A 24,487-nucleotide genomic window follows, 5' to 3' on the forward strand; every position below is an offset into this window, starting at 1 on the left:
CAAAAAGCAGCCTAGTTCTTGGAAAAATCATGGATAAAATTTCTTGTTTTTTTCCCAAAAAGTGTACTGACGTTAAGATAGGCAAGTAATCTGAAGGTTTATAGCACCTTGACCATGGTGTGCCATAGGGAGTAGATTAAGTGTACAATAAACCCATGAAATAAAAGGGTATACATATGCACTTATCCATTTGTCAGACAGGAGCCATGTTTTGTGAGGGGTTTTTAAAGGACCAAATAATATAGTGAAATCAATACATTGTCACTGTCAGTGGTTAGATGGCAACACTAAGTCTGTCCAAGACTGATGAGCATCAAATGCCATTGCAAGTGGAGGAGATAGGCTTTTGCAAGACGTGTTCAAACTGCAACAGCAGCAGCCAATGTCGGATTTGTCACCATAAGCACTTTTATGAGGGAGGAAGTTAACATTTACCTTGTGGGTTCAGGCTTCTTGCTCTGACAGTTAATTAGTAACAGGTAGTCTTGTGGATCTTCTTGACTTGAGGCAGACTCTGATGGTGGGATGTTAATTAGCTGGTATGGAGGAGGTAGGGATGGTTCTGCTTGCACAGATGGCAGGGAAGTGTTGACAGCCGAGGGCAATTCGGCAGGCGCCTGTAGAGAACTGCCAGGGAGCTTCACAGCATCTACAAATGCAAAAAGCATGCAGCAGCGTTCAATCCTTGCTTAATTGCATTTAAGTCTCTTTAAATCAGAGCCAAGCCCAACTGAAGCCTTTGAAAAATCAATTAATCATGAGATGCTCAGCCAATTAATGTGATTTGCATTTGAATAAATGCTACATTACTAACGGGGGGCAAATGACATTACAAGCCTGTAATGTAGCCTGCTGTTAATATCCCCATATTGGGGTGGATGCAACAAGTGCCCTATGTTGGAAGGAGTGGTGGCCTGTTCCTTGAAACACCCCTTTTCCTGCCAGTGGGTTGATCATAGAATCATATAATCATAGAATCATAGAGTTGAAAGAGACCACAAGGGCCATCAAGTCCAACCCCCTGCCAAGCAGGAAACACCATCAGAGCACTCCTGACATATGGTTGTCAAGCCTCTGCTTAAAGACCTCCAAAGAAGGAGACTCCACCACACTCCTTGGCAGCAAATTCCACTGTCGAACAGCTCTTACTGTCAGGAAGTTCCAAATGGAACTCCAATGGAGTTCCAAAACTCCATTCAAAGCAAGAGCATGGCATGGCTAGCAAAGCCATGTAAGCACCCCACTTTCAATGGTCTCTCCCGTCAAATATTCAGCCCAGTTGGGGGAAATGTGTATGCCCTACTCATCATCTTGCCAGCTTCACTAGGCCGCTGCTTCTTTCTTCCACTCTTCTTCTTGCCAATTGGGAGAAGGGTCTAATCCTGTTTTAAAGCAGTGTAAGTTGGTGGCCATCAGCACATCTTGTGGTAATGAATTCCATAGTTTAACTACTTGCCTTGCACTGGGGGATACAGATTACCTGTCTTGAGGTGAGAACAGCTAGACCCAACCACTATCATGGGTCAAGAGTTGTGTCTGACTGCTTACTGTTTCAAATGTGTCCCTTGGTGAATCTGCATGCTATATTCTAACATCAGAAAGCCACAGCAAATGACCCCCAAAGACCTTTCAGAATAGCAAAATATTCATTTCTCTTCCTGTACTTGGTTGCCACAACCAGCAGCATAACATCTGCGTGTTTCTTAAACGCCGCCCCATGTTGGTGTAGCACACTGTACAATACACATAAACTGGATCTTTCCCAATATCCAGCTTTACATATGAGCAGAAAATTACCACCAACCTTTTGAGAAATAATAAATAATTTAAAGGCAGCGTGAACATGTTTTAGATATCGGCTCCACCCCTCCACAATGATAAGACCTTAAGCAATGTCAGATTCAGACACAGAGATGGAGGCACACTTCACAGAACATGGGAAGAGGCAACGGAAAGTGATGAATCAGCTACAAACAAAATTGTCTTGCAGTGATTGTCTTGCACTGCAACTCGTTTTCAGGAATGAGTCACTTAGGACATCTGTACAGAAGCAAAACAATCCGACTGCACTTCAAATTGATACCAAGTAGAAATGTGCAGACACAATGGCAATGGACGTTAAGTGATTAGCTTACAAAGGAGCATGGGACAAAAGGAGTTTTGTCTGCAAGCTGTAAACCATGCAAATTCAGAGCACATCATCCAAAGCAGGGAGTACATCTGAATCACATGCATCTATTTTGATTAAAAGCCCACACATTATTTTGTGAACATTTGTACAGACAACTTCCTACACCTCTTTTATCCTACATTCAATATCACTTTGTATCCTGTAAGTTAATAAAGAGGCAGAGTCTACACACGCAGTGAACTAGGGGTAGGAATGAGGTGGCAGAACGGACTCTACTGCCTCAAGACATGTGTGGATGATGCCAGTTTCAAATGCTCCTCCACAGTGAAAATGTGTGTTCATAGGATCTTTCAAAACAACCACATTAATGCTGTTTGAATCCTTCAGCAAAAGATAGATTGCATGTTCGCTTCTCAGATTTTTAAATGTGCAAATCTATCTCTTGCTGAAGGATTCAAACAGCATTTCTTGCCTTTCCTGCAGAAACCTTACAAAAATCAGGACACAATTTTGAAAAGCCTTCTTCACATTTCAGAATCATACTAGGAAGACTTGGGCTAAAATCTCACCTTAACCACAGTATAGTTGCAAGGTCTTGGGCAAGATGTTGACTTGGTGTGGATGCATGGGCTCCTGGAAATCAGCTGACAGGTGCTCTGCACCTCCCTTTTTGCTGCCTGTGGCCATTTGACCTAAGCCAAGGTTTGACTTAATGTGTTGTACAAAATGGAACTCATGGTTAAGCTCTGTCCTCACTAACCATGAGTTAGCCAAGGACTGTTCCAGGTCACACCTTGTGGTTAGTCTGGAGAGAGCATAACCATAAGTCCCACTTCAGAGACTTGGGGAGCATATGCATTTGTCCTAAGCCAAGGTTTAATGTGACAAGTGAACCAGGAGCCATATCTAACACTGTAGCTCCATACATGCACTGGAGCGTCTTCTTCCTCTCCTCTCCTCCCCCCTCCAGCTCCTCAGTCTTTAAAATTAGCTCCAGAGGACACACCAGAGCAGGTTTTAAGAGAACATAGGAGAAGAAGGGGAAACAGAAGTCCCAGTGCACCAGCAGAACTCTTCTATCTTAGCTTCCAAGCATTAATGGTGAAATGAGGGCAATGCGACATCTTGGAGACATTGATGGTGCGTTAATACAAGTCAGCTAGACGTTCCTCGTGTTAAAAGTGCCATTACATGGTTCAAGACATGCTGGGAAAGTCAGAATAGTCAGTGAATAAATTCATTTTCATGTCTATGAACTAATAGCAGGGAGTAGCTGTTAAGATCCTTGGGGAATTTTTGCAATGGTAGGTAATAAATACTAAGTCAGGTTCCATTAATTATTATTATTTTATTGCTGTGTACTAAAAGATCTGCTTTTCTGTGGCCACTGTTCCACATAACCATAGTCTGGCAAGTCAACCCCAATGCCCAAGCTGCAATCAAGCTTTAGCTGTTCAGCTAGCTTATTACAACCACAAATATATATGTTTAAATCTACAGCCAGACAAATTATAAAAACTCGTTACTAGCCACTATGCAAATACTGTCCTAAAAATATTCAAGCCTATAAAACCAAATACAGAGCCTTTCTCTTTTGCCTCCAAAAAGGCAATGCCTTCTAGAGAAACATACAAAAATGTGGCTCTATATAGTATAAAGAATTCAAAATAAAACTCTTCAGTTGTTGACTGCGTCTACATGATGACCCAATATTTGCAAACTTCCAAACACTGTGCAGTTTTTTAAAACAAGCAAACACAGCACAGCAGACATCTGCACTGCCTTGCAATTGTCTCATAGAGTGCTTTGGTGTTCCTAGGGGGAAAGAATACAAATTAAATGCTGGGGGAGGGGGGACCAAGGGGGGAATCCTACCTTCTTCAGTAGCGTTGAACCCACAGATTTCACAAATACATTGAACCCACTTATTCATCTCCTCTTCACTGTCGGCAACCAAATAGAAGACTCTGTCTATTGTGTTGATGTCAAAAATATAGCTGTTTTCAAATTCTTTTTTGTTAAATGTCAATCCAGCATCCACTTGTTGACACAAGTTCAAGTCAATGATACGAATTGGTTTCTTGGCATGGTCATTTTTGTAGTATTCCAACACATCTGGATCCCCTGTCAGTCGACCACTGCGGAGCACAAACCATCTCCTCTTCCATGCCTAGAGAAGGGAAGGCAGAAAAGATTCAGGCAATTCATATTTTATACCAGTGCATTACTCGGCCAGCGATGGACACAATAAACAGTTTTGTAAAATATTCAAAGCTGTAAAATTGTATCTTAGACCAAAGTTCTGGAAATCTTAAATATCATGAATTATTATTTAGTTCACTAAACCTCCACTAAAAGGGACAGCAGCGGCCTAAGAGGGAAAAGGAGGCACATGGTTGGTCCAGAGTGCAATCTGTTACTAAGAAACTCAGTTCAAATGGAACACTGCACATGCCCAGAGACATTGATCCAGTTCACATGTAATGCTAAGCGAAGCCACAGCTAACCATCAATGAGCAATCATAGGGGTAAGCCAAAAACAACCCATGTCTTGAGCATACAAACCATGGGGGTCAGGTGTGCAGCCAACTCTAAGCCAAATGATGACTTAGCTCTTGATAGCACGGTGTAGATCCAGGCAGGGGCCACAATTTTCCCTCTGTGTTCACTTGTCACGCCAAGCCATAGCTTGGTTGAGCAGTACATGAGTACTGTGAACAATCAGTGCAGTGCCATTGCAAGACAATAAGAGGAAACTGTGGCAGTTCAAGTTTAGTCCCATCATGGGGAGCTCTAGTGGCTTCTACCAAATATCTCTACAGTAGCTGCTGCATAGGAGAATTTCCCTGCAAGAACTGGTATGCACAATCAATCATGAAAGCCTAATTGCTGCCCCCCCCCAAATATCTCAGCAACATAAATTCAAATAACATTAATCACTTCTAGGACACCTTCCAGCAAGCACCTACGTCTGGTAATTGAATTAAGTTGAAATTTACAGTAAGTCTAACTTTGAATGGGAAATGCCTCCACCTCTCCCCACAAAAGTCATCTCAGTCACCAGGTTGGACAAAGACTCTTCGTTCCATCCCTGACACTATGCAGCAGGAAACTTGCATTGATAAGCTTGGTAATGACTCAGCAACTGAGTTAATTAGCTCCCAATGTTCCCCTCCATCTTGCTTTGTCCCTAATGTAACTGTCTTTTGTCTTAAGAGTGACTGCTTCCCTCAGGAAGTCCTGTCCCCTCAGTTCCCACTTTGTTCAGTCTTCTGGCCAGGAGCGTTGCTTCACAAGTTAAGTGTTTCTCCCATGAGACTGCCCATTCACTTCACTTTGCCTAGTCTACTTGCTGTCAAGGATCCCCATGGGAGCAGACCTCCTCCCTGCCTCTTCTCCTTGTCTGGTGGTTTGGGCAGGAACTTTAAGGGAACGCAAGTTTCACATGCTCTCTGGACAACATTTGTACAGTATTTTAAAATCTTATTTGGCTGAGCGTTCCAAGGACATCAGAGTGCATGCTTGGGACCTCAAGGAAGCCTCCCCTTCTTTCTCTGGGACAAATAGTGATTGGCATTTTATTCCTCTCACTTCTCTCCACCTGCTTCATTTCTTAAATCTTGCCATCTTTCTGCCCTCCCATGGTCCAAGCCCAGGTCATTTGCACTTGATAGTTCATCCTCCTGGCATGCCTTGGCCTGCAACATCCCTGACAATGCTTCTCACTTCTTACACGACAGCAGCCATTAGACTCCCTGCCTCTATCTTTTGCTGTCTCTAAGATAGTAGCAACCTAAGTGTCAGCTACTGGTTCAGGCCATGTGGGTTTGGATAGCCTGCATATAGTTTTTCAACAACCAACCCATCTTGCAATTCTGTAATAGTGCATTTGGTGCTTTGGTGCTTCAAACCACAAATCAAATTACTCACTCACCACAATTTTGGCACACAAATAAGTAAATATTATTGTGTTTAACTCCAAACTGGGACTGAGTTGTATTTGCCAATTCCCCCAAGTGATTAAAAGTGTAAGTACAGTGCAATAACCCCTGTGACATATAGCAAACTTTGGAACAAAGATTTCAAATATCATACCTTAATGGTTGCACTTTTAAACACATGTGTTCATGTAACATAAACCAGGACATGTGTAGGCTTGGTAACAATAATCCCAATAGGTAACTGGCAGATCTAAGTAGCATGCTATCTAAACTCACAATTGCAATACAAAGTGCAAAATTCTGAATTCTAAATGAAAACAATAATGAAAATTCTTCCTCTTCTATACTATAATTTACATGACCACATACTATCATTGGAGCTCTCATTGTGCTGCTGCTAGACTAGACTGAGACTCCTGTGTCGCCCCGGCAATTCTTCAGTTTGCTTGGACCAGAGATGGCAACTTGGCACAGCCTCTTTTAAACAGCTTTGAAGAAGAAGTTCCAGTACAACTCATATTTGCACAGTTTATAATCCAAACACTTGTTTAACTTCCAATTATGTGGCTTTTGGGGGGTGGAGAGGAGGGGGGAGATGCCTACAGGCAGAAAAAATATCTGATCTGGGTAGAGAGTACATCCAGGGAGTGGTTGCTGTCTACTGAGACCAAGAAACCAAAACTGCCACTAACAACAGCAAAGGAGGAGGGTCACTCCATCAAACAGCCTTCTGTGAGGATTCCAATGCTGTCCCACTGCAGAAGGAACAGTCCTGTCCCTCCTGCCCCAGAAGTTGTTACCTGTCCCACTCCCAGATCTGATTGGGGAGGTCATTTTTACGTGGAGGGGGCTGAGTTTGCTTTCCCCCTCCACACCCTTCAAATACATGAACAAAACTGTTAATAAGACAGGAGTGATCTAATAAAGAATGTTGTAAGTCCTATGTGGTTGGTATACCCTAAATAATGATCAAGTTCTTTGGGTTGTGTAAAAAATGCTAATGGGGAGGAAGGCGGGAGAAGATACAATACAGAATAAAATGCTGCACAAAACTGAGCTGCAATTTGTTTAATGATGTGGTTGCAACACACCGAATGAAGGTAATTTGGAAGTTTACTTCCTAATTCAGCACATTCATGAGTTGAAATCGCCTCTGTATTTCAGTGCTAACAGAGACCCAATTCAACATAGAGGGTAAAATACAACTCTCACTGGAGCCAGTTTCATAAACTGATAATCCAAACAGACCTTCTTTTTAGCCTGGCAAGCTACAAAGTACCAAGTATCTGAAACAGTGACCATTAACACCTGCTTCTGTGCCCCCTCCCCTTATCTCCCCAGAAGATTTCTTTTTCCACATAGTGAAAATGGGAATGTTTATTTCAGTTGCATAATGAGTCACTCACACTGAAACTGGCACAGACTATCCTCAGAAACAAAAGCAATTCCATAAACTACACACTAATAAGGCAGACACAAAGCTTCTCTGGATTATAGCACAAAAGCACAATTTAGCAGCAGAATAAAGCTTGAAGCTAGACAAGAGAACTGACATCAGCACGCGTGCTAATCATAGTACAAAGGCCCTTCTATGTTTTGTCAAACTGAAAAGGGAGCCCACATAAATCACTCTTTGTTATCTGAAAATATCTGGCATTCTTGAAGCATGTTCTATTTTTAACATTTTAGTGTTGGCTGCCTGGTGGAAGCTCTACATTGCCTTACTGAGAAGTGCTTCAGAAGCCCATGCTACACAACAGAAGTTAAGGAGCGCAGCTTTGGGAGGTACTTTCCAAACCCAAAACATTTGGGTTGTTCCTGAACAGAATTCTTACAAAGTTTATACGTTCATTCGCCCATGAAGAGATACTTCACAAAAATCCACTTACGTTTTGCAACTGGGACACCTGATGTTGGAACTGAAAGAGCATGCTCAGAAAGCCTAAACAGATCTTTGCTTGCAGAAGTGTTACTACAATAAGCAAATGTTAACTTTTCCTCCAAGACAGAGAAACGAAACAGCTTAATCCAGACCATAATTAGTGTTGGTATTGTAGGGATGTTACACCACCAGCCCTAAAACTGAGGATCAGAATGTTGATCAGTGAAGACAAAGGAACAAAAGCTATGAGGAGGAATGGGCTACAAACAAAACAATTTACAGCACAGTAGCATGTTTGACTACTTGAAAGTAAGGCCTCCCTGTACTCAATGCGGCTAACCCCCATGTAAAGGTGTATCGGAATGAGCCTCAATCTCTCGTTTCCTTGCCTTTTAAACAAGCAAACGGTGAGGTTTTCCCTATTTTCCCTTTAATTAAAATAGTTGCTTTGTATCATTTTAAATGTGAAAATTCAATGCAATTTGCTTTAAATATTCTCACATTTGTTTTATGGAGTGCTACTTGACAACAGTATCAAATGTCACAATAAACAGAAGCCTGATTCAGGAATTCAATCATGAGCTTTAACTCCCTACACAGCACAAGACTGGGGCTGCGACCACTGGCCCCACATAACCACCTGACCTCCCTGTGGTATGCATGCAGGATCCTCCCCACTGAAACAACAAGGGTTCCACATCATGTGCAAGAGTGGGAGGCAATGAACATTCAACAAGCTCCTCCTATAGACATCCCCTTGCCAATGTGGGGGCAGAGACAGCCCCATCTTCGACTCCACACAGAACTGTTATTCAAGCATTCAATAGAAAGCTGGTGCCAGGTTGATCTCAGAGAATGGTGAAAATATTATTTGAGATGAATGGAGGTCCATGTCTCTTAATGCCTTTTGCAAAATCTTTCACAAATATGAATGAACTGTGGAAAATATCCAGCACACCTTTACTAAGATATTGACCAAGACATAAAAACACTGTGCACTCACACCTCGTAAGGCTTGTTTTCCAGGAAGCCTCATCTTTTCTAGCAGGGGAAAATAAGGAAAAAACAGTCTCAGTGGAAGTTTCCACTCCACCAGCTATCATCCTTATAATCTGTTCAGAATACACACACACACACGGCCAAAATTTCCTGTTTTCAATCTATTGTCACCATTTGCTAGTTTTGTGTTGGTCAGTTCTAACTTTAGCTTGCTTATACAAACAAAGAAAACATTGAAAACAGAAAAGCAGCATTGAAAAGCTTTGTGCTTAGCAATCTGAAATGGAATTTGTTCAACTACACTGGAAAGAATAATAGGAAAAAAACAGTCAGAAAGGCAAGAAGAACAAAGAGAGAGAGAGAGAGAGAAAGTTTGCTATGCTTTGCAGTTGTTACACGCTTAGTAATTAGTAGTTTTTTATGCAACCCAAAGAACTTTATCACTATTAAGGGTTTACCAACCACATGGTACTTAGCGCTGTTATAGCATTCTTTATTAGAAACACTCCTAGAATGCTACTGTATAATTACAGTTTTGTTCATGTAATAAAAGACTATTCTAAAGGCCACCTCAACCTGTTGTAGCCATGTGGCCAGGGTTATCCAAAGATTGTGTGAGAAGCACAACACACTAAAGTAAGTACAGTGGTGCCTCGACTCTCAAAATTAATCCATTCCAAAACCAAATTGTTCCAAAACCAAGGTGCACTTTCCCATAGAAAGTAATGAAAAATGGATTAATCTGTTCCAGACTTTTAAAAATAACTCCTAAAACAGCAATTTAACATGAATGCTACTATCTAACGAGACCTTTGATCCATAAAATTAAAGCAATAAACAATGTACTGCAGTCACACAATCAACCAATCAGCAGCTGAACGGGGTTGCACACAGTCACAAAAGCAAAACAAAAAAGCCACAAAAACAACAACGCAAAATAAATAGCAAAAATAGACAGACCTCAGCGTAACACTCAAAACAGAGCAAGTTTGGCTTCCCAAAAAAGTTCGCAAACTGGAACACTTCCGGGTTTGCAGTGTTTGGGTTCCAAGTTGTTTGAGTACCAAGGCATTTGAGAACCAAGGCACCACTGTACTCCTTTGCACAGCTAAAAACTTAGGAATCCACTTCCACAATATGTAGTGGTGGCCATCAAATTCGTTTTAAAGAGGCATTAGACAAATTTATGGAGGATAAAGCGTTCAACAGTTACCAGTCATCATAGCTATGTACTACCACCAGAATGAATGTGTCTCTGAATACAAGTGCTTGGGACTGATGGTGGAAGAGCACCATCTCCCTCATGTCCTGCTCTTGGGATTCCCACAGCAATTGTGGAAGCAGGATGCTGGACTAGACGGGCCTTTTGGTGTGATGAGGTATGAAGGCCCTCTTACGTTCATGTATGTGCTAAAATTATTCCATGATTCTAAGGTACAAGTAAGAGTGTTCACAAGCTCAGTTTCCCATCACTGTTAGTATCCACATGGTATGATAAATTATAATGCAATAACTTTAAACTAATCTTCCTATGTACCTACAGTTACTCATTAACCCTATGTTCAAGTTATTAGCCTGAACAGTAGCAAAAATAAGGTTTAACTTTTGTGACACCAGTCAGGATGACTGAGAAAATGTCATCCTGGCCCCATCAGTGGTGCCCAATAGGCTGGAGAGCTGGTGTAGTTTAGTGGCTAAGAAATTGAGCTGTGAATCTTGAAGTCTGTGGTTCAAATCCCACCTCTTCCATAAACTCATTAGATGGTATTTGGCAGGTCACTCACTCTCAGCCTCAATTCCCACACCCCATGCACAATATGGGAGATAATACTAACCTTATAGAGTCGTTCTAAAAATTACAACTAGCTAACACATGTTAAGGACTTGAAAGCACTATATACATCTTAAATATTAATATTAATAAGCTTTGCCATCTTCACTGGTTCCCAATTCACCCCCAGACCTAAATCAAAAGTTTTTAACACCCAACACTAAAGGGAATAGTAAATATGGAAATGATTTGGTTGCATGTCTTCTTCTAAGAAGAAATACAGATATTCCAAGCTGGCCTGGGATTCTCAGTTATTATGGGTTACTCATAGAATCAGACCATTTTTTAATAATGGGAATGATTTCAGAACATTCCTTTGACTTAAAATCACAATATGAATATCACTCCCATGAAATCCCATCTCATTATTGCAAAAACAAGGGTAGGCAAACCTGTGCTTTTGGCCTGGTTCAGATGTAAAAGGAAATCATGGTTTCCTAATATGCCCAAATTGGTCTTACCTGTGACTTTTTTTTTTTAGTTGCATGCTATGCTTCCCTGTGCTCAACAATAGAATACATCTTCAAGTATATTTTCTGTTGTTCAAGAAACATTTTCTGTCTCTTCTACAACTGTTCTCCTAACTAGATGAACACAATGGAAAGATGTATTTTTTGAATTCCTTTCACTGTCTAGCTTTTGTAAAACTCATCTGATATCATGTTCCATTCCACCATATCCTCCAAGTGGTTCATTCTGGTGGCATTGCTGTAACAGCAGTTCAGAAGCCACCATATATCCCGCTGTTTTTGTCCAGTGGTTCCCATTTTTATATTAAGACAACTTGGGGGGGGGGGCTCTTTCAAGTGCCTCCCCTCATTACTCAACTCTTTATTAATGCCCCTGAATAGAATTGCTCCATATATATCCATTTTACCAACAGTGCCAAGTCTTTTTAAGACTCACAGCTATTTACCGTACTTTTCGCACCATAGCACGCACTTTTCCCGTCTTAAAAACTAAGGGGAAAAGTCTGTGCGTCCTATGGAGCGAATGCAGGGGGGAGGCAGGCAGGAAAAGCCCTCAAGAGCCCCACACAAGCGTCGCACGGCTCTTGCGGGCTTTTCCCCGAGAGGGAGAAGGGACTGACACCGCCAGTCAGTCCCTTCTCCCTCCTCTAGAAAAGCCTTGCACAACCTCTCCAGCCGCGGGGGGCTGTGCAAGGCTAAAGAGGAAGCCAGGGCAGCGAGCGCGATCCATCCCGTTCGCTGCCTTGGCTTCCTCTTTAGACTTGCGCGCCCCTGGGGGGGAGGCTTCGCAAGGCTAAAGAGGAAGCCAGGGCAGCGAGCGCGATCCATCCCGTTCGCTGCCTTGGCTTCCTCTTTAGACTTGCGCGCCTCTGGGGGGGGGGGAGGCTTCGCAAGGCTAAAGAGGAATACAAGGCCGCGAGCGCGATCTATCCCGTTCGCTGCGCTGGCTTCCTCTTTAGACTTGCGCGCCTGGGGGGGGGGGAGGCTTCGCAAGGCTAAAGAGGAAGCCAGGGCAGGGAACAAGATCCATCCCGTTCGCTGCCTTGGCTTCCTCTTTAGACTTGCGCGCCTCTGGGGGGGGGGGAGGGGAGAGGAGGCTTCACAAGGCTAAAGAAGAAGCCAGGGCAGGGAGCGAGATCCATCCCACTGCCCTGGCTTCCTCTTTAGCCTTGCGTGCCTCTACCAGAGGTAGATCTTAACCCTTGCCTCACCTGGGAGCTTCTCTGGGCAGGAATTCCCTTAGCTTAAGTGGGGTGGGGGAAGTGTGGCAGGTAGGGGGGTACCTGCCTAGACACTGAAGCCACATGTCTCTCAGATGAAAATTGGGAGTGGGCATTGTGTGAAGTGGTCTGATGGTGGGCATTGTGTGAAGTGCTCTGATGGTGTGGGCATTGTGTGAAGTGCTCTGATGGTGTTTCCTGCTTGGCAGGGGATTGGACTCGATGGCCCTTGTGGTCTATTCCAACTCTATGATTCTATGATTCTAAGTGGCTGTGGATCTCCTGCTGCAGAACTGTAGGACTGTATAGAGTTGGGAGGGCCACCCGAGGGTCATCTAGCCCAGCCCCCTCACAATGTAGGAATCACAGCTAAAGAACGCCAGACAGATGGTCCCCCAACCGCTGCTTAAAAGCCTCCAGTGGTGGAGACCCCAAACACCTTCCGAGGTCATAGAATTGCAGGGTTGGAAGGGAACCCCAGGAGTCATCTAGTCCAGCCCCGGTGGACAGCAGGCACAATCCATCCCGTTGCGCAAGACTAAAGATGCTGCGCAAGGCTAAAGAGGAAGCCAGGGCAGTGAGTGGGATGGATCGCGCTGACTGCCTTGTCTTCTTTAGCCGCGCTGGAGAGGTTTAGCTCCTGGCTGGAGAGGTTGCGCGGCTATGGATCCCGTGCGCTGTCTTGGCTTCTTTGCTCTTTGGGGCTGGTGGGGGAACCCGGGCTTCCCCCGCAGCCCCGAGAAGCTCTGGGAGAAGCAGACAGGCTGCATGCAGCCTGTCCGTTGCTCTTTGGGGCTGGGGGGGAGGGATAATATTTTATTCCTTGATTTTCCCCTGTAAAAACTAGGTGCGTCCTGTGGTCCGGTGCGTCCAATAGAGCGAAAAATACGGTACATTACATTCTTCTAAGTTTCAACCCCTTTCTCTGAATAAAATGTGCAAGCTTTGGTGTAATCTGCTCTCATCAGGACTCATTTTTAAAAAATAACATAAGGAGAAACCAAAATACCCCTCCACCTTAAATGCACAAACTTAGATATGAAGAACAAATGCACTAAAACCAGTCTGTGGTCAGGTTCCGCTTTGAAAACCAACAGCTATCACATAAGCTTCCAACCTCTCAAAGGGATAAAAACTACATTTTAAGAAGTTTAATCCAAGTTTACACCTTTCTGCTTTTCAAAGCTTTTTTTTTATGCACATGCATTAGCAAAATTTGTTATTTATACAGACCACTGCTGTATATTACTCAGAAGCCACACTGTTTTCAATGACACTTAATCCCAGGGTAACTGTATCAGATTGCAGCCTTAATCACTTCATTGGAGCCCCTTTTACTTTCCTGTCAATTTTTTAAATTGTAAACCTCCTGCTAGGATTTGTGTTCATTTGTACTTTCTGTACAGCTCCTAGCAACTTTAAGAACTTTATAAATAATAAGCAGCAGCAACAACAACAGAACAATACAGCAGAGATGGATTGATGAGAAAGACAGACCCTCATATGTTATCTTCTGCCGCTCATTTTTTCTTCCTTTCACATTCCCTTTCAGTACGATGAATGAACATTTACTTTAAAAAGTACAGTAATTTGTTATGAAGCCACACTCTTACATATGAATTCATGACTGGGCAGTTAGAGACCTTGAGAGTAGGCAATTCAACACAACCTCAAGTCACACAACAAAGAACAACTTTCTTGTGGATCAATGAGTATTACAATCTACCGGTTTCATTTTAACAAAGTTACAAGAATCCTCTACTCTGATTTCCACATGTAACATGTCTTAGGCAAGCAGCTGTTTCTCAATAAATGTCATCTAGATTAGCTCTTAAGAACACTGTTTTCAACAACAAACATTAAAAGGTGGACATTACTATACTTTTTGAAAGTGTTCTTTCAGGTTCCAAGGCAGTTGTATTACACACTATCAACAAAGGACTGTTCTTGAAGTCTGAACAGTGACTATTTAAAAAAAACTGAATATATATCATTAAACCAAACAGACTTGCTTAGGAGGAAAAGTTAACCGTAATTTTCTAAAAGTCATTTTTTCTATTAAATAAAGTAACTTTAGAGTTGCTTTTATTTGCCATTGAAACAAGTTTAAAAACAGGACTGTGCATTTGTACAAAAGGACCTTGAAACTGGATAATAAAAGTACCTCATTTTGTTTTCAGCACAGCCACAAAATCCCGACCATTTCAGTAGTTGTGTCTACCCCAAAATAAGCACAGTGTTAAGTCTTCCTGTCAGCTTTCCATCTCGTTATACACCACCCTATTCTACTAACCTTTGACCAACAGGAAGCAGACACAATAGAATGAAAATAACAGCAATTGTATGCATTCAGAATGATTTAATGTAAAGGAAAGAGGTACTTATTTCACTGGTGAACAAACTGCCTAAAGCTGATTTTATCCTTGCATACCAAATACTATTTTTGTGCTGTGAAGAGAGAAAAAAAGGACAGTGAACACGGGCAGTTGTCATGCACAGTAAACCTATAAAGCTTAATGCCAAAACTCTTAATCTGTTGATTTGTATCTTTCTATGGACTCTCTATTATAATTATTGCTTTTTTTAAAAAAACCCTACATTTCTACATGCAGCATATATTTTATATTTCATATGCAGTCCTTCAGGAAAGTTTTAATTGCTTGCAAATGTTGGCAATTATTTCCTGAAAAGAGGATGGTCTGAATGGATGTGGTTCAGTTCAGCTACTGGAGCTAAGTGGGGAAGAGAGTCCACAGAGAACCATATGTAAGCCACTTTGAACTCCCCAACCCGGGGGGGGGGCAGGGTACAATTGTAGTAAGTACATTTCTTGTTTTCCACTTTTCATTTATGTAATCTCACGAGAGAAGGCTGGCGGAATCATGCGTTGCCCTTCCTTTATGTAGCTCAGTTTTAAGATTTCCCAGTGTCAAATTCATTTATTTGACACCCGGCAAAAGAGAAGCTAAGAGCTGCTTCAGTTCTGTGAGCCAAAGTGTGCTTGGAGAAGTTCAGAACACACTTTTCACTTCCATCCTGAGACTGGAGCCTATGCTGCCATAACGCCAAGGAATAACTGAAAAAGGATATCCTGCTCTCCCCCACATGCCTTTAAGGAGACCAACAAAACCAGAGGATACTTAGCCAAGACAAGAGATACCAGGTGCTACTTTAACTGGCAAATAATGTTAACATGAAATAAGGTTCTAGTGTTGGATTAGCACTCACAAAACTGAGTTAAAAATTAATAGTGTACACTGAAAGTTAGGAAGGAAGGCCAGGAACTAATCATGTTGGGTAGAAAAGGGGAAAAAAAGACCACTTACTCACAGCCATTTGCATGTAGAGGGCTTCACAGAAAGAAGGGGCAGTGACTTTGTCACCCCATCGGCCTGACCCCTGATATTATGTAGTTCCCTGGCCTCACACTCCCAACATCTATGCATGAAAGATTGAAGGAAGTTCTATGTGTGTAATCTTCCCCTAAGAAGGCGTCCGTGCACAAAGCAGGGGGTGGGGGGTGGGCAGGGAACCATACACTGCCAGGGGCAAAGGCACAGACTCCCCTTACCTATGGGACCATCATCAAATAAATAATGCCCAAAGGGGGCTGAAGTTGTGCTAACTTCTGCTGGACTCCACAATCTACCAAGAAATTATATGCCTTATAAACTAAATTTACCGTTCCGGGAAGCTTGCAGGTGCCTTGTCATGGATGAAAACGGTTACACAAAAGGCATCTTTGATTAAAATGTGGACCTCCTGACCCAGACTCCAACTCCAGTCCTTGGCTTCTGTTCCAACTGCCTTTCAACATACAGAGCTTTCTGCCATTTGGCAAGAGTAAATCTAAGAGCAGGGAAGTGTACTGCACTTTCCTGTGATATAAAGGACACCTCTGTGCATTAATGCTACTAAAAATAGTAGTGCACATGAGTCCCTCACCAAATATACAAGTATTCCTGAACACTTCTTATTCATCTCCTTTCTCCCGTTCTGCATTAGAGGCCCACGTTTAATTTATGAGCCACAGAAGAACTATGCCTTCATGTTTCCTTTGTTGTTGTCAGTGCTCTGTCACATCATGTTTGGCTGCTTTAGCTTACCCCCATTTGCCTTTACATTTACCTCAGAAGCAACTCCCAATGGCATTTTTTTAAATCTAGCTTTTATTGCTTGGGGACTTCTTGAGGCTAAATGTTTTGGCCCAATGCCAGTTATACACATAGCTTGTCGACTGGGCTTCTTAGGACAAACGCACACATGTGCAAACACAAAAATACAGCAACAAAGTTTGGGTTTTCTTTCTTCACAGTCCTGAACACTGGTAGTTCCCCGGACTCATCTTCAAGATTATCTCGCCAATGTAGAGCTCACAGAACTAGCTGCATAGTTCCCTGGTTCCTGATCGTGATCTGTTTTACTGTCCAGATGTGCATGGAATCCAGTTAGTCAAGAAAACATATTGTGGAACAAGGAAAGACACCTGCAGAACCTTTAAGTGATATGAAGAAGCATGTTACATAAAACACAGCACGAGGAGATGCAACCCTCAAGCCATTTTCACAAGTAACTTTGAATTTATTTTTTTGTACTTCCTGATTCTGTAAGGACAGCAAACAGAAAGGACTCCTGTTCCCTTTCGATCTCATACTAACATCCACATGTTGCATATCGCAAGCAGCCTAAAAGGCCCTTAAAGATATACAAAATGGAATTTGTACCAACATACCTAACATGAGCCTTTTTACTCCACATTTTACATACCGAAACAGTTGCCAGGTGAGGTTAGGAACATCTTGTCCTCCCAACCCCCTGAAAAAGTCCCCATGGTAGTTTATAGAGATGAGTTATTTAAAAAACAAACCATTAGAAAAAAGATAAATGAAACTTTTAGTGGTACCTCGGATGCGAACGGGATCCGTTCCAGAGCCCCATTCGCATCCTGAAGCGAACGCAACCCGCGTCTATGCGTGCGCAGATCACGATTCGCCGCTTCTGTGCATGTGCATGACGTCATTTTGACCATCTGTACATGCGCAAGTGGAGAAACCCGGAAGTAACGCGTTCCATTACTTCCGGGTCGCCGCAGAGCGTAACCTGAAAACGCTCAACCTGAAGCAACTTCAACCCGAGGTATGACTGTATACAAATGTATTTCCCAACACTTAAAAGCCTTAGTATATTACCAGTCAAATGTGGATAACTGGAAGATATACAATAATACCAGGTTCAAATGAGGCAGCAGGGCAGAGTGCCCTCATTCAGCTTCCATGCAGACATGCTCTCTCCAGGATAGTCCAATCCAGTCTCCCCACACACACCTCATTCTCAAATTCCCCCACAACACTAAGTTAGCATTCTGTGATCACTGGGCCTATTTTTAGGTTCCCACCTACCAGTTTTTGCTTTTGTAAACCTTCTGCAAACCTTGGCATTCCCCAAGGCCAGCGTTGGGGGTAAGCACTGTTGGGCACCTGCTAAACTTCACAACACTGCAGGTGGTGACGCCTGACTCCCAGAACCTCCAGGCTCTATTCACCTTTCTTCTCCAGCATGAAATATGGTGGTACAGCAGCATACAATTGTTGCCATGCGCTATCTTTCTGGGTGGTTCTGTGGACTGGGAACAGAAGGAAAGGCCAAACAAAAGGGTTGCGGTTACCAGTGGCAAAGTAGGAGACGGAGCTGCTTAAGGTGGGGACCCACTGAGAGCATCTTGCCCAAGCTCCCCCTTCCCAGCATGCTAGTATTCTTGTGCATGATTTTGATTACAAAAGGATCCACACTGGGAGAATGAATTCTCTGTTAGTATACAGAATTGATACATGAACAAATACATAAACATACAAGCATTCACAACATTGAACGCTTTTGCCAAAGCGAGCATTACACAGCACAAATTTCAGCCCCAAACAAAACAAAGACATATTTTGCCTCAACACTTTTGACTCATTCTGATCATTTATTCTTAAACCGCTGCTCACAACATTTGGCAGATGGTCTCAATCCTGACGCTTGTGAATTTTGGCAAGAAAACCCAGCACTTTCTTCACACTTCTTTAGTTGCATGCTTCTCTGAAAGGAGAAACAGATGCTGCCAGCCTCAGTAAGCTTGCCTTTCCCAGCTAAGGCGCTGCATCTTCTCACAGCAGAACAAAGTTTCAGATCTGGCCAGGCCAAGAGGATCAGAGATATTCCAGATAGCAACACACACACATTTTTAAATTTAAATGCTGGATTCCAAGCTGCATTCCTGTGCTCCCTTTAGCCACAGAAAACCGCTTAGAGGTTAAAATAGATTCTTTGCAGTCCACCCTGGTGAGACAAGTCTTCACTTGCTGCCAACTGTGCTACCTTCTCATTCGCACAGCTCACTTATATGAATTTGACATTACTATTCCGAAGCAACCGATGCCGATCTGTTAAAAGTCATGTCCGCCACTCCTGCCTTTTGCTTCAAATTGCAAACAACCCATCAACAAGGTCTGCTCCTTCAATACAAGTACTATGGAACTATGGAGTGGCAGTGGCTGAACACTGCAACAGCTTCAGTGTCAATAATTTAATTATGCTGCGGGGTTTGGTACAGGCCACCTTCTTCATTTTAGCATAGATTTGACTTGTTTTGCTTATACCACCTTGCCTTAAGGCTGTTTCTGCCCTGTTTGGGAAGCCAACTCAACAATTGACTGCAGTGACAATAGGCGCCTTCAGATATCCTTTTTATTGTGTGTTCATTATTGGTGTTCAAGTTGGCATCAGGCGGTAATACCCCAGCCAGCATTCAATAGTGTTTGCCCACCCAAATGTTTTGGGGCAGACATAATGCTTCGTTTCCAATTAGTTCATGTCCCATAACTTCCTGCTGAAATCCTGAAACTCTTATACCACACATGTTCTGGTTTACGACTATCCCCCTCCATAGTGCAACGACACTGGCGAAGCATTGCAGAATAACTAATAAAACAGGATGAGTTGTGGATGGTCAAGGATAAATCCACCTCTAAAGCAGTAGCGTATCATCAATGGCATGTTGCAGAGTACAACTGCAAAGAAAACCCAGTCTGGAGAGGACCATTTTGATTAGGTATTGCTGAAGCAATTGGCCCATGCCTAGGAATGATTAGTTGAGGTCTGTTTGTCTAGCCAATCTATGAAATCATCTCTTTTTAAAATATGAACTATTATGTAGTACTGTCTCCACTCAAAACAAGATAATTGCAATGAACTAACTGCAAACATACACAACATGGATAAAAGCAATGGGAAGTAAGGTGGGGGGAGGAGAGAGAGAGAGAGAGAGAGAGAGAGAGAGGGAGAGAGAGAGAAGGCAGCATGAGACACCCCCCCCCAAAAAAAATTACTCTCTTACATCACCTTCCTGAAAGCGGGGTCTGAGAGTTCATGTGGCATTCCTGTCTATACGTTGTATCTTGGGGGCAAGTAATAACAGGGAAATACGCTTCTCAAAAGCATTACCATTTGAAGTGCTCTATCTGCAGGTGCTTATTTGCACCTACATGAATTCTGGATCTTTTACACAGGAGCTCAGATCCTTTCAAGTTTGCAAAAAGAGCAACCAGGAAAAAGGAAAAAAACATCACACACAAAACCACAAGTGTAAATCTAACCTCAATACTTAACATTTAATAAACCCCATAGCTGGCATGGTGAGTCTGTGGCCCTCCAGATTCTATTGGGTCACTGGGTCCCCAACCCTGCTTTCAATGAACATAGCATTTATTACTCTCAGAAGTTTGGCCTTTTAGGAATCATTAAGCTTGTACTGTATGTAGATCAAAACCTCACTCTTCAAACAAGCACCTCCACGAAACCGTCTCAACTTGTCACTAGACCTATGCTGTTGTCTTGTAAGAAAACATCTAACAAGCTCATTCCAAGTAAATGAAGCCATCACAATTTTAGTATCTCTTCCTTGCTATAGAGCTCGTGAAATGATCTTGAAACGCTCAAATCAAGGTTTCGATCATCTAATGAGATGAGGTAATTTGTGTGTGTGGTTTCACAGTGCACTCTGAATGGCAACCCATTACACCAGTCCCCTGGCACAGGGCTAATCAGCTTACCATCTAAACACAGCATTGAAACACTGCCCTGCAACATCTAGAAGCAAAGAGAAAGGGGTGGGGAGGGGGGGCGTAATTGATTACATGCCATTTCTAAGCCAGGTCTTCAAGGCAGTTTATGGATTTCACTAATTTTAGCAGAAAAACACACTTGCATGTTCTACTAAAGTTACATAATCAGCATTCCACTATTTACAGCTTATTCACCATTGTAATCATTATAACACTGCCGACTGACGAGTCCACCATATTTCATAGCAGATAATACACATTATTTATTGCACAAGTTAAATTACTGAAACAATCTCCAAATAAGATTCTTTATTTCACAGGACACTCTTGTACAGAATTCTTCCACTAAACATAAGGTCTAATTTGACAGCATTGTTTCATGTCCCCGTGTCCTAATTTGCTTTGCATTCTAATGCATATTTCTTCCTAAGTGCCTTAGAGCTACATAAATCGTCATGGGAAGTAAAGTTTCTGACATTGTTCAAGAAGACTAGTGGCAGCCCAGTAACATCCAGTGGGCCACAGGTCCCTCAACATGTGGCCTGCCAGATGTTGCTGGAATAAAACTCCTATCTGGTCTAACCACTGGACAGAGAGCACGTGAAGGGCCCCAGGCTCTCTACTTCTGCTGTAAATCTATGTTTTCCTTCCAAAGCAGATCCCAAGCCTGATTTTTGTCAGACAAAATTTCAAGTACCTGTACCCTGCAAACACATGTTTCATTTTCCTGACATTCTGAGGCGTCTCTCTGGAGAAAAACTTCAACAAATATTTTTAGACTTCCTGCTGAAACATCCTCCGCACATTGCTCAATATGGTCTACAAACAAACTGATTCAAACTACAAGAAAGAAGATTCCACCTAAAGATTAGGAAGAACTTCCTGATAGTAAGAGCTGTTCGACAGTGGAATTTGCTGCCAAGGAGTGTGGTGGAGTCTCCTTCTTTGGAGGTCTTTAAGCAGAGGCTTGACAACCATATGTCAGGAGTGCTCTGATGGTGTTTCCTGCTTGGCAGGGGGTTGGACTCGATGGCCCTTGAGGTCTCTTCCAACTCTATGATTCTATGATTCTATGATTTAGTTTTGCAGTCATATATCCCAGTTGCTTTGTTCATCATTATAGGTTTCTATAGTAAACTTAACCATGGGTATCATGGTCACTTCTCTGAGGGGAAAAACAACCCTGTTAATCAAGGGGGAAGGGAATCAAAAAAGCAAATGAATTTAAGATGGACTCCCCCTCTGCTCCAGCAACTTGTATCATTTGAAATTACTATAAAATTGCACTTGCCAGAGCATTACATAATGTTGTAATGCCTATTTCTGGCAATTGTTTCTTTTCACAGTCCCCGAGCAAAGATGGCCCAGACACAGATAGCAAACTACGTAATTCCAAGACTAGCAAAAATACAAAGGGCGACGTTGTCATCCAGAATAGCTGATGTAGGGCAAAGAGGTCAGGGATCCTCATGGTCTATTTCTGCATCCATCTTAGCACACAGCAACCAGATTTTGCAATTTTACACCATGGCGGTTTCCATAGAACCCTTGTAGCATCTGCCAGAACCCACAGATATCAAATGCCAGAACGTGAATTCTCCAGTCATTCTTACTTTATCAACATGTCACTAGAGAAGAAATTGATCTGAATTCCATAGGAAGGCCAAGTCACATTGCTTATTCATCAATAAGTTATGTTAAACTTTATTTTTCATATTACAGTTACCTAGATCAGTGTTTCCCAACCGGTGTTCCGCGGCACACTAGTGTGCCGCGAGACGTTGCCTGGTGTGCCGTGGGAGGGAGGCGGGCGAGTCGGGCGACGAGAGGCGGGGCGGCGGTGGCGAGGAGAGGCCACCCAGCGCGGGGCTCTCGCCGTCTGCCTGCCTGGCTGCCTGCGTGGCGCTGACGTCACGGGGCTGTAACGTGCCCCACATAGGCACACGCGGGGCGGCGAGCGAGCTCCCTCCCACATCCCATCGCCGCTCGCTTCGGCCGGCCTACTGGGCTGTCGCAGGCGGAAGGCCTGCGCATGCGCGAGGTTTTTGCGCCTTCGGGATTCCCTTCACGCCTTCCTCCTCCCGGGTCCTTGAGAGCGCGGGAAGCGGCAGCGCGAGACCGGCGTTGAGCCTGGTAGGTATTGCGCTTGCCAAGGCAGTCATTTGGGAAATGAAAACTTGCAAAGCAAGCAACCAGTTCAATCTGAAGTACGTGTATGCTTAATATCCTGTATCTGAAACCTGTTCTGCCCCTCCCCCACACTTGGTGCCATTTTCATCTACACATGCAGCAGAGTAAGTTGACCCAGAATAGTACCAATTCAGATGGCAGATGGGAGAATGACAGTGCTGAATGCTTTCCCATGTAGAACAGTCCCTGCAAATAAAAACCTAGCATATTTGGAAGAGGGATGCTAGCCTAACCATTACCTTCTATGCTGTTACTATTTTTTTTTTTTTTTTACATAAGTAAAAAGTGACCTTTCCCCATCTGGCAAGGTGGTGTGCCTCGAGATTTTTTTCATGAAACAAGTGTGCCTTTGCCCAAAAAAGGTTGGGAAACACTGACCTAGATATTAATTAGAGAGCCAGTCAACTTTAGCTTTTCTTGCAGCAAAATCTGCAGGTGGGAGGCTAGAAGGTTCAGCAAGGCCCGACAATAGGGCTCAGTTTGATACAAGATGACACATCATTTGCAAAGGGCAGAAAGCTACCAGCATCACCTCTTTTTAAATACTCAATTTCTTAAAATGGAGCAAATGGCTTCTCCTCTACTTTCCAACGCCACCACCAATCTGTAGAACAAATGGCAACAAAACTGCACAGAGGTTTGTCATTGGAGCACAGAAAGGAAGACAATCTACAGGAGACAAGACTTTCTTTAAAAATACTGAATGATCTGAACTCTTAACACGAATTAGCAGCCACAGATGAAAAATCATTACTTGTCTAGAACAAGGCGCAGTAGACGTAGGAAGTTGCAAACTTCCAACATAAACAAGTGCACAGTTCCAATGATTTTAAAAAGGCCCTTTTTCAAAGTTAGCTACACTTTGAGTCTCTGCTTTAATCATTGTTAAATCATTAGCTTTAATCATAATTATCCAAGGCAGATGGTTACCAGTTTTTTATCTGGAGCTTTAACAGCTGTCATAATAAACAAAGAATTGTGTAAATGGTGTTCCCTGTGTTTAGTATGAGGCAATCTACTGCAATGTGACTTTAATGCTTTAGAACAAGAATTTCAGATACATCAATCTCCCATGGTAGGCATCATCCAAAAATGCAAAGATATAGACAGAAAGCCCTCAGTATCTATTTGCTTACTTTACTTTAAAAAATAAAAGCCTTATGCCGTGCAAACTGATGGCATTATTTCATATTTTTTTATCTATCCCCATAGAATCACAGAATTGTAGAGTTGGAAAGGGTCCCAAGCGTCATCTAGTCCAAACCCCCTTAGTCCAGGAACCTCAACTAGACCATATATGGCAGATCCAACCTCTGCTTAAAAACTTCCAAGGAAGGAGAGTCCAGAACCTCTCATGGGATTCTGTTCCACAGCCGAACAGCTCTTACCAAGAAGCTCAGGACAGCACATGCTACTTCTGTTGTCATGATTACCTTGAATCAGAAGAATCTTTATTTGCATCAGCCACTAGCTGTGGCAATAAAACAAAATAAAATGTACTGAAGATAGAGGTAAAAACTTAACTATAGAAAATACGTTTTGGGGGTTTACATCAATAATGATTACCTTGAGACAAAATGGCTGGTCCAGGGTCCAACAAGAACCACAATTTATGCTCAGAAAGTGGTTTCCCCACTCTAAGTCCACCATCATCAATAACAACTCAACACCAAGATACATTAAAGCAATCACTGGGTGACTTTTTAGATTTTTGTCCAGTG

The 24,487-nt window shown here is 42.7% G+C and overlaps 1 protein-coding gene across 3 annotated transcripts in view; it reads right to left on the reverse strand.

Annotated features, from left to right (window-relative positions):
• The window catches only part of GAB1 (GRB2 associated binding protein 1), an 82,923-nt gene that overhangs the window by 21,597 nt on the left and 36,839 nt on the right, over positions 1 to 24,487 (reverse strand). For all 3 annotated transcript variants that reach the window (XM_081208384.1, XM_081208383.1, XM_081208385.1), the window contains exons 2-3: positions 4,007 to 4,301; positions 436 to 649 (exon numbers count right to left, since the gene is read on the reverse strand). In XM_081208384.1, the coding sequence (XP_081064510.1) occupies positions 436 to 649; positions 4,007 to 4,301 (509 nt within the window). The remainder of the gene's footprint in view (positions 1 to 435; positions 650 to 4,006; positions 4,302 to 24,487) is intronic.

The sequence above is a fragment of the Podarcis bocagei genome (genome assembly GCF_964188305.1).
Source record: "Podarcis bocagei genome assembly, chromosome: 9".
Taxonomy (NCBI): Eukaryota; Metazoa; Chordata; class Lepidosauria; order Squamata; family Lacertidae; genus Podarcis; species Podarcis bocagei.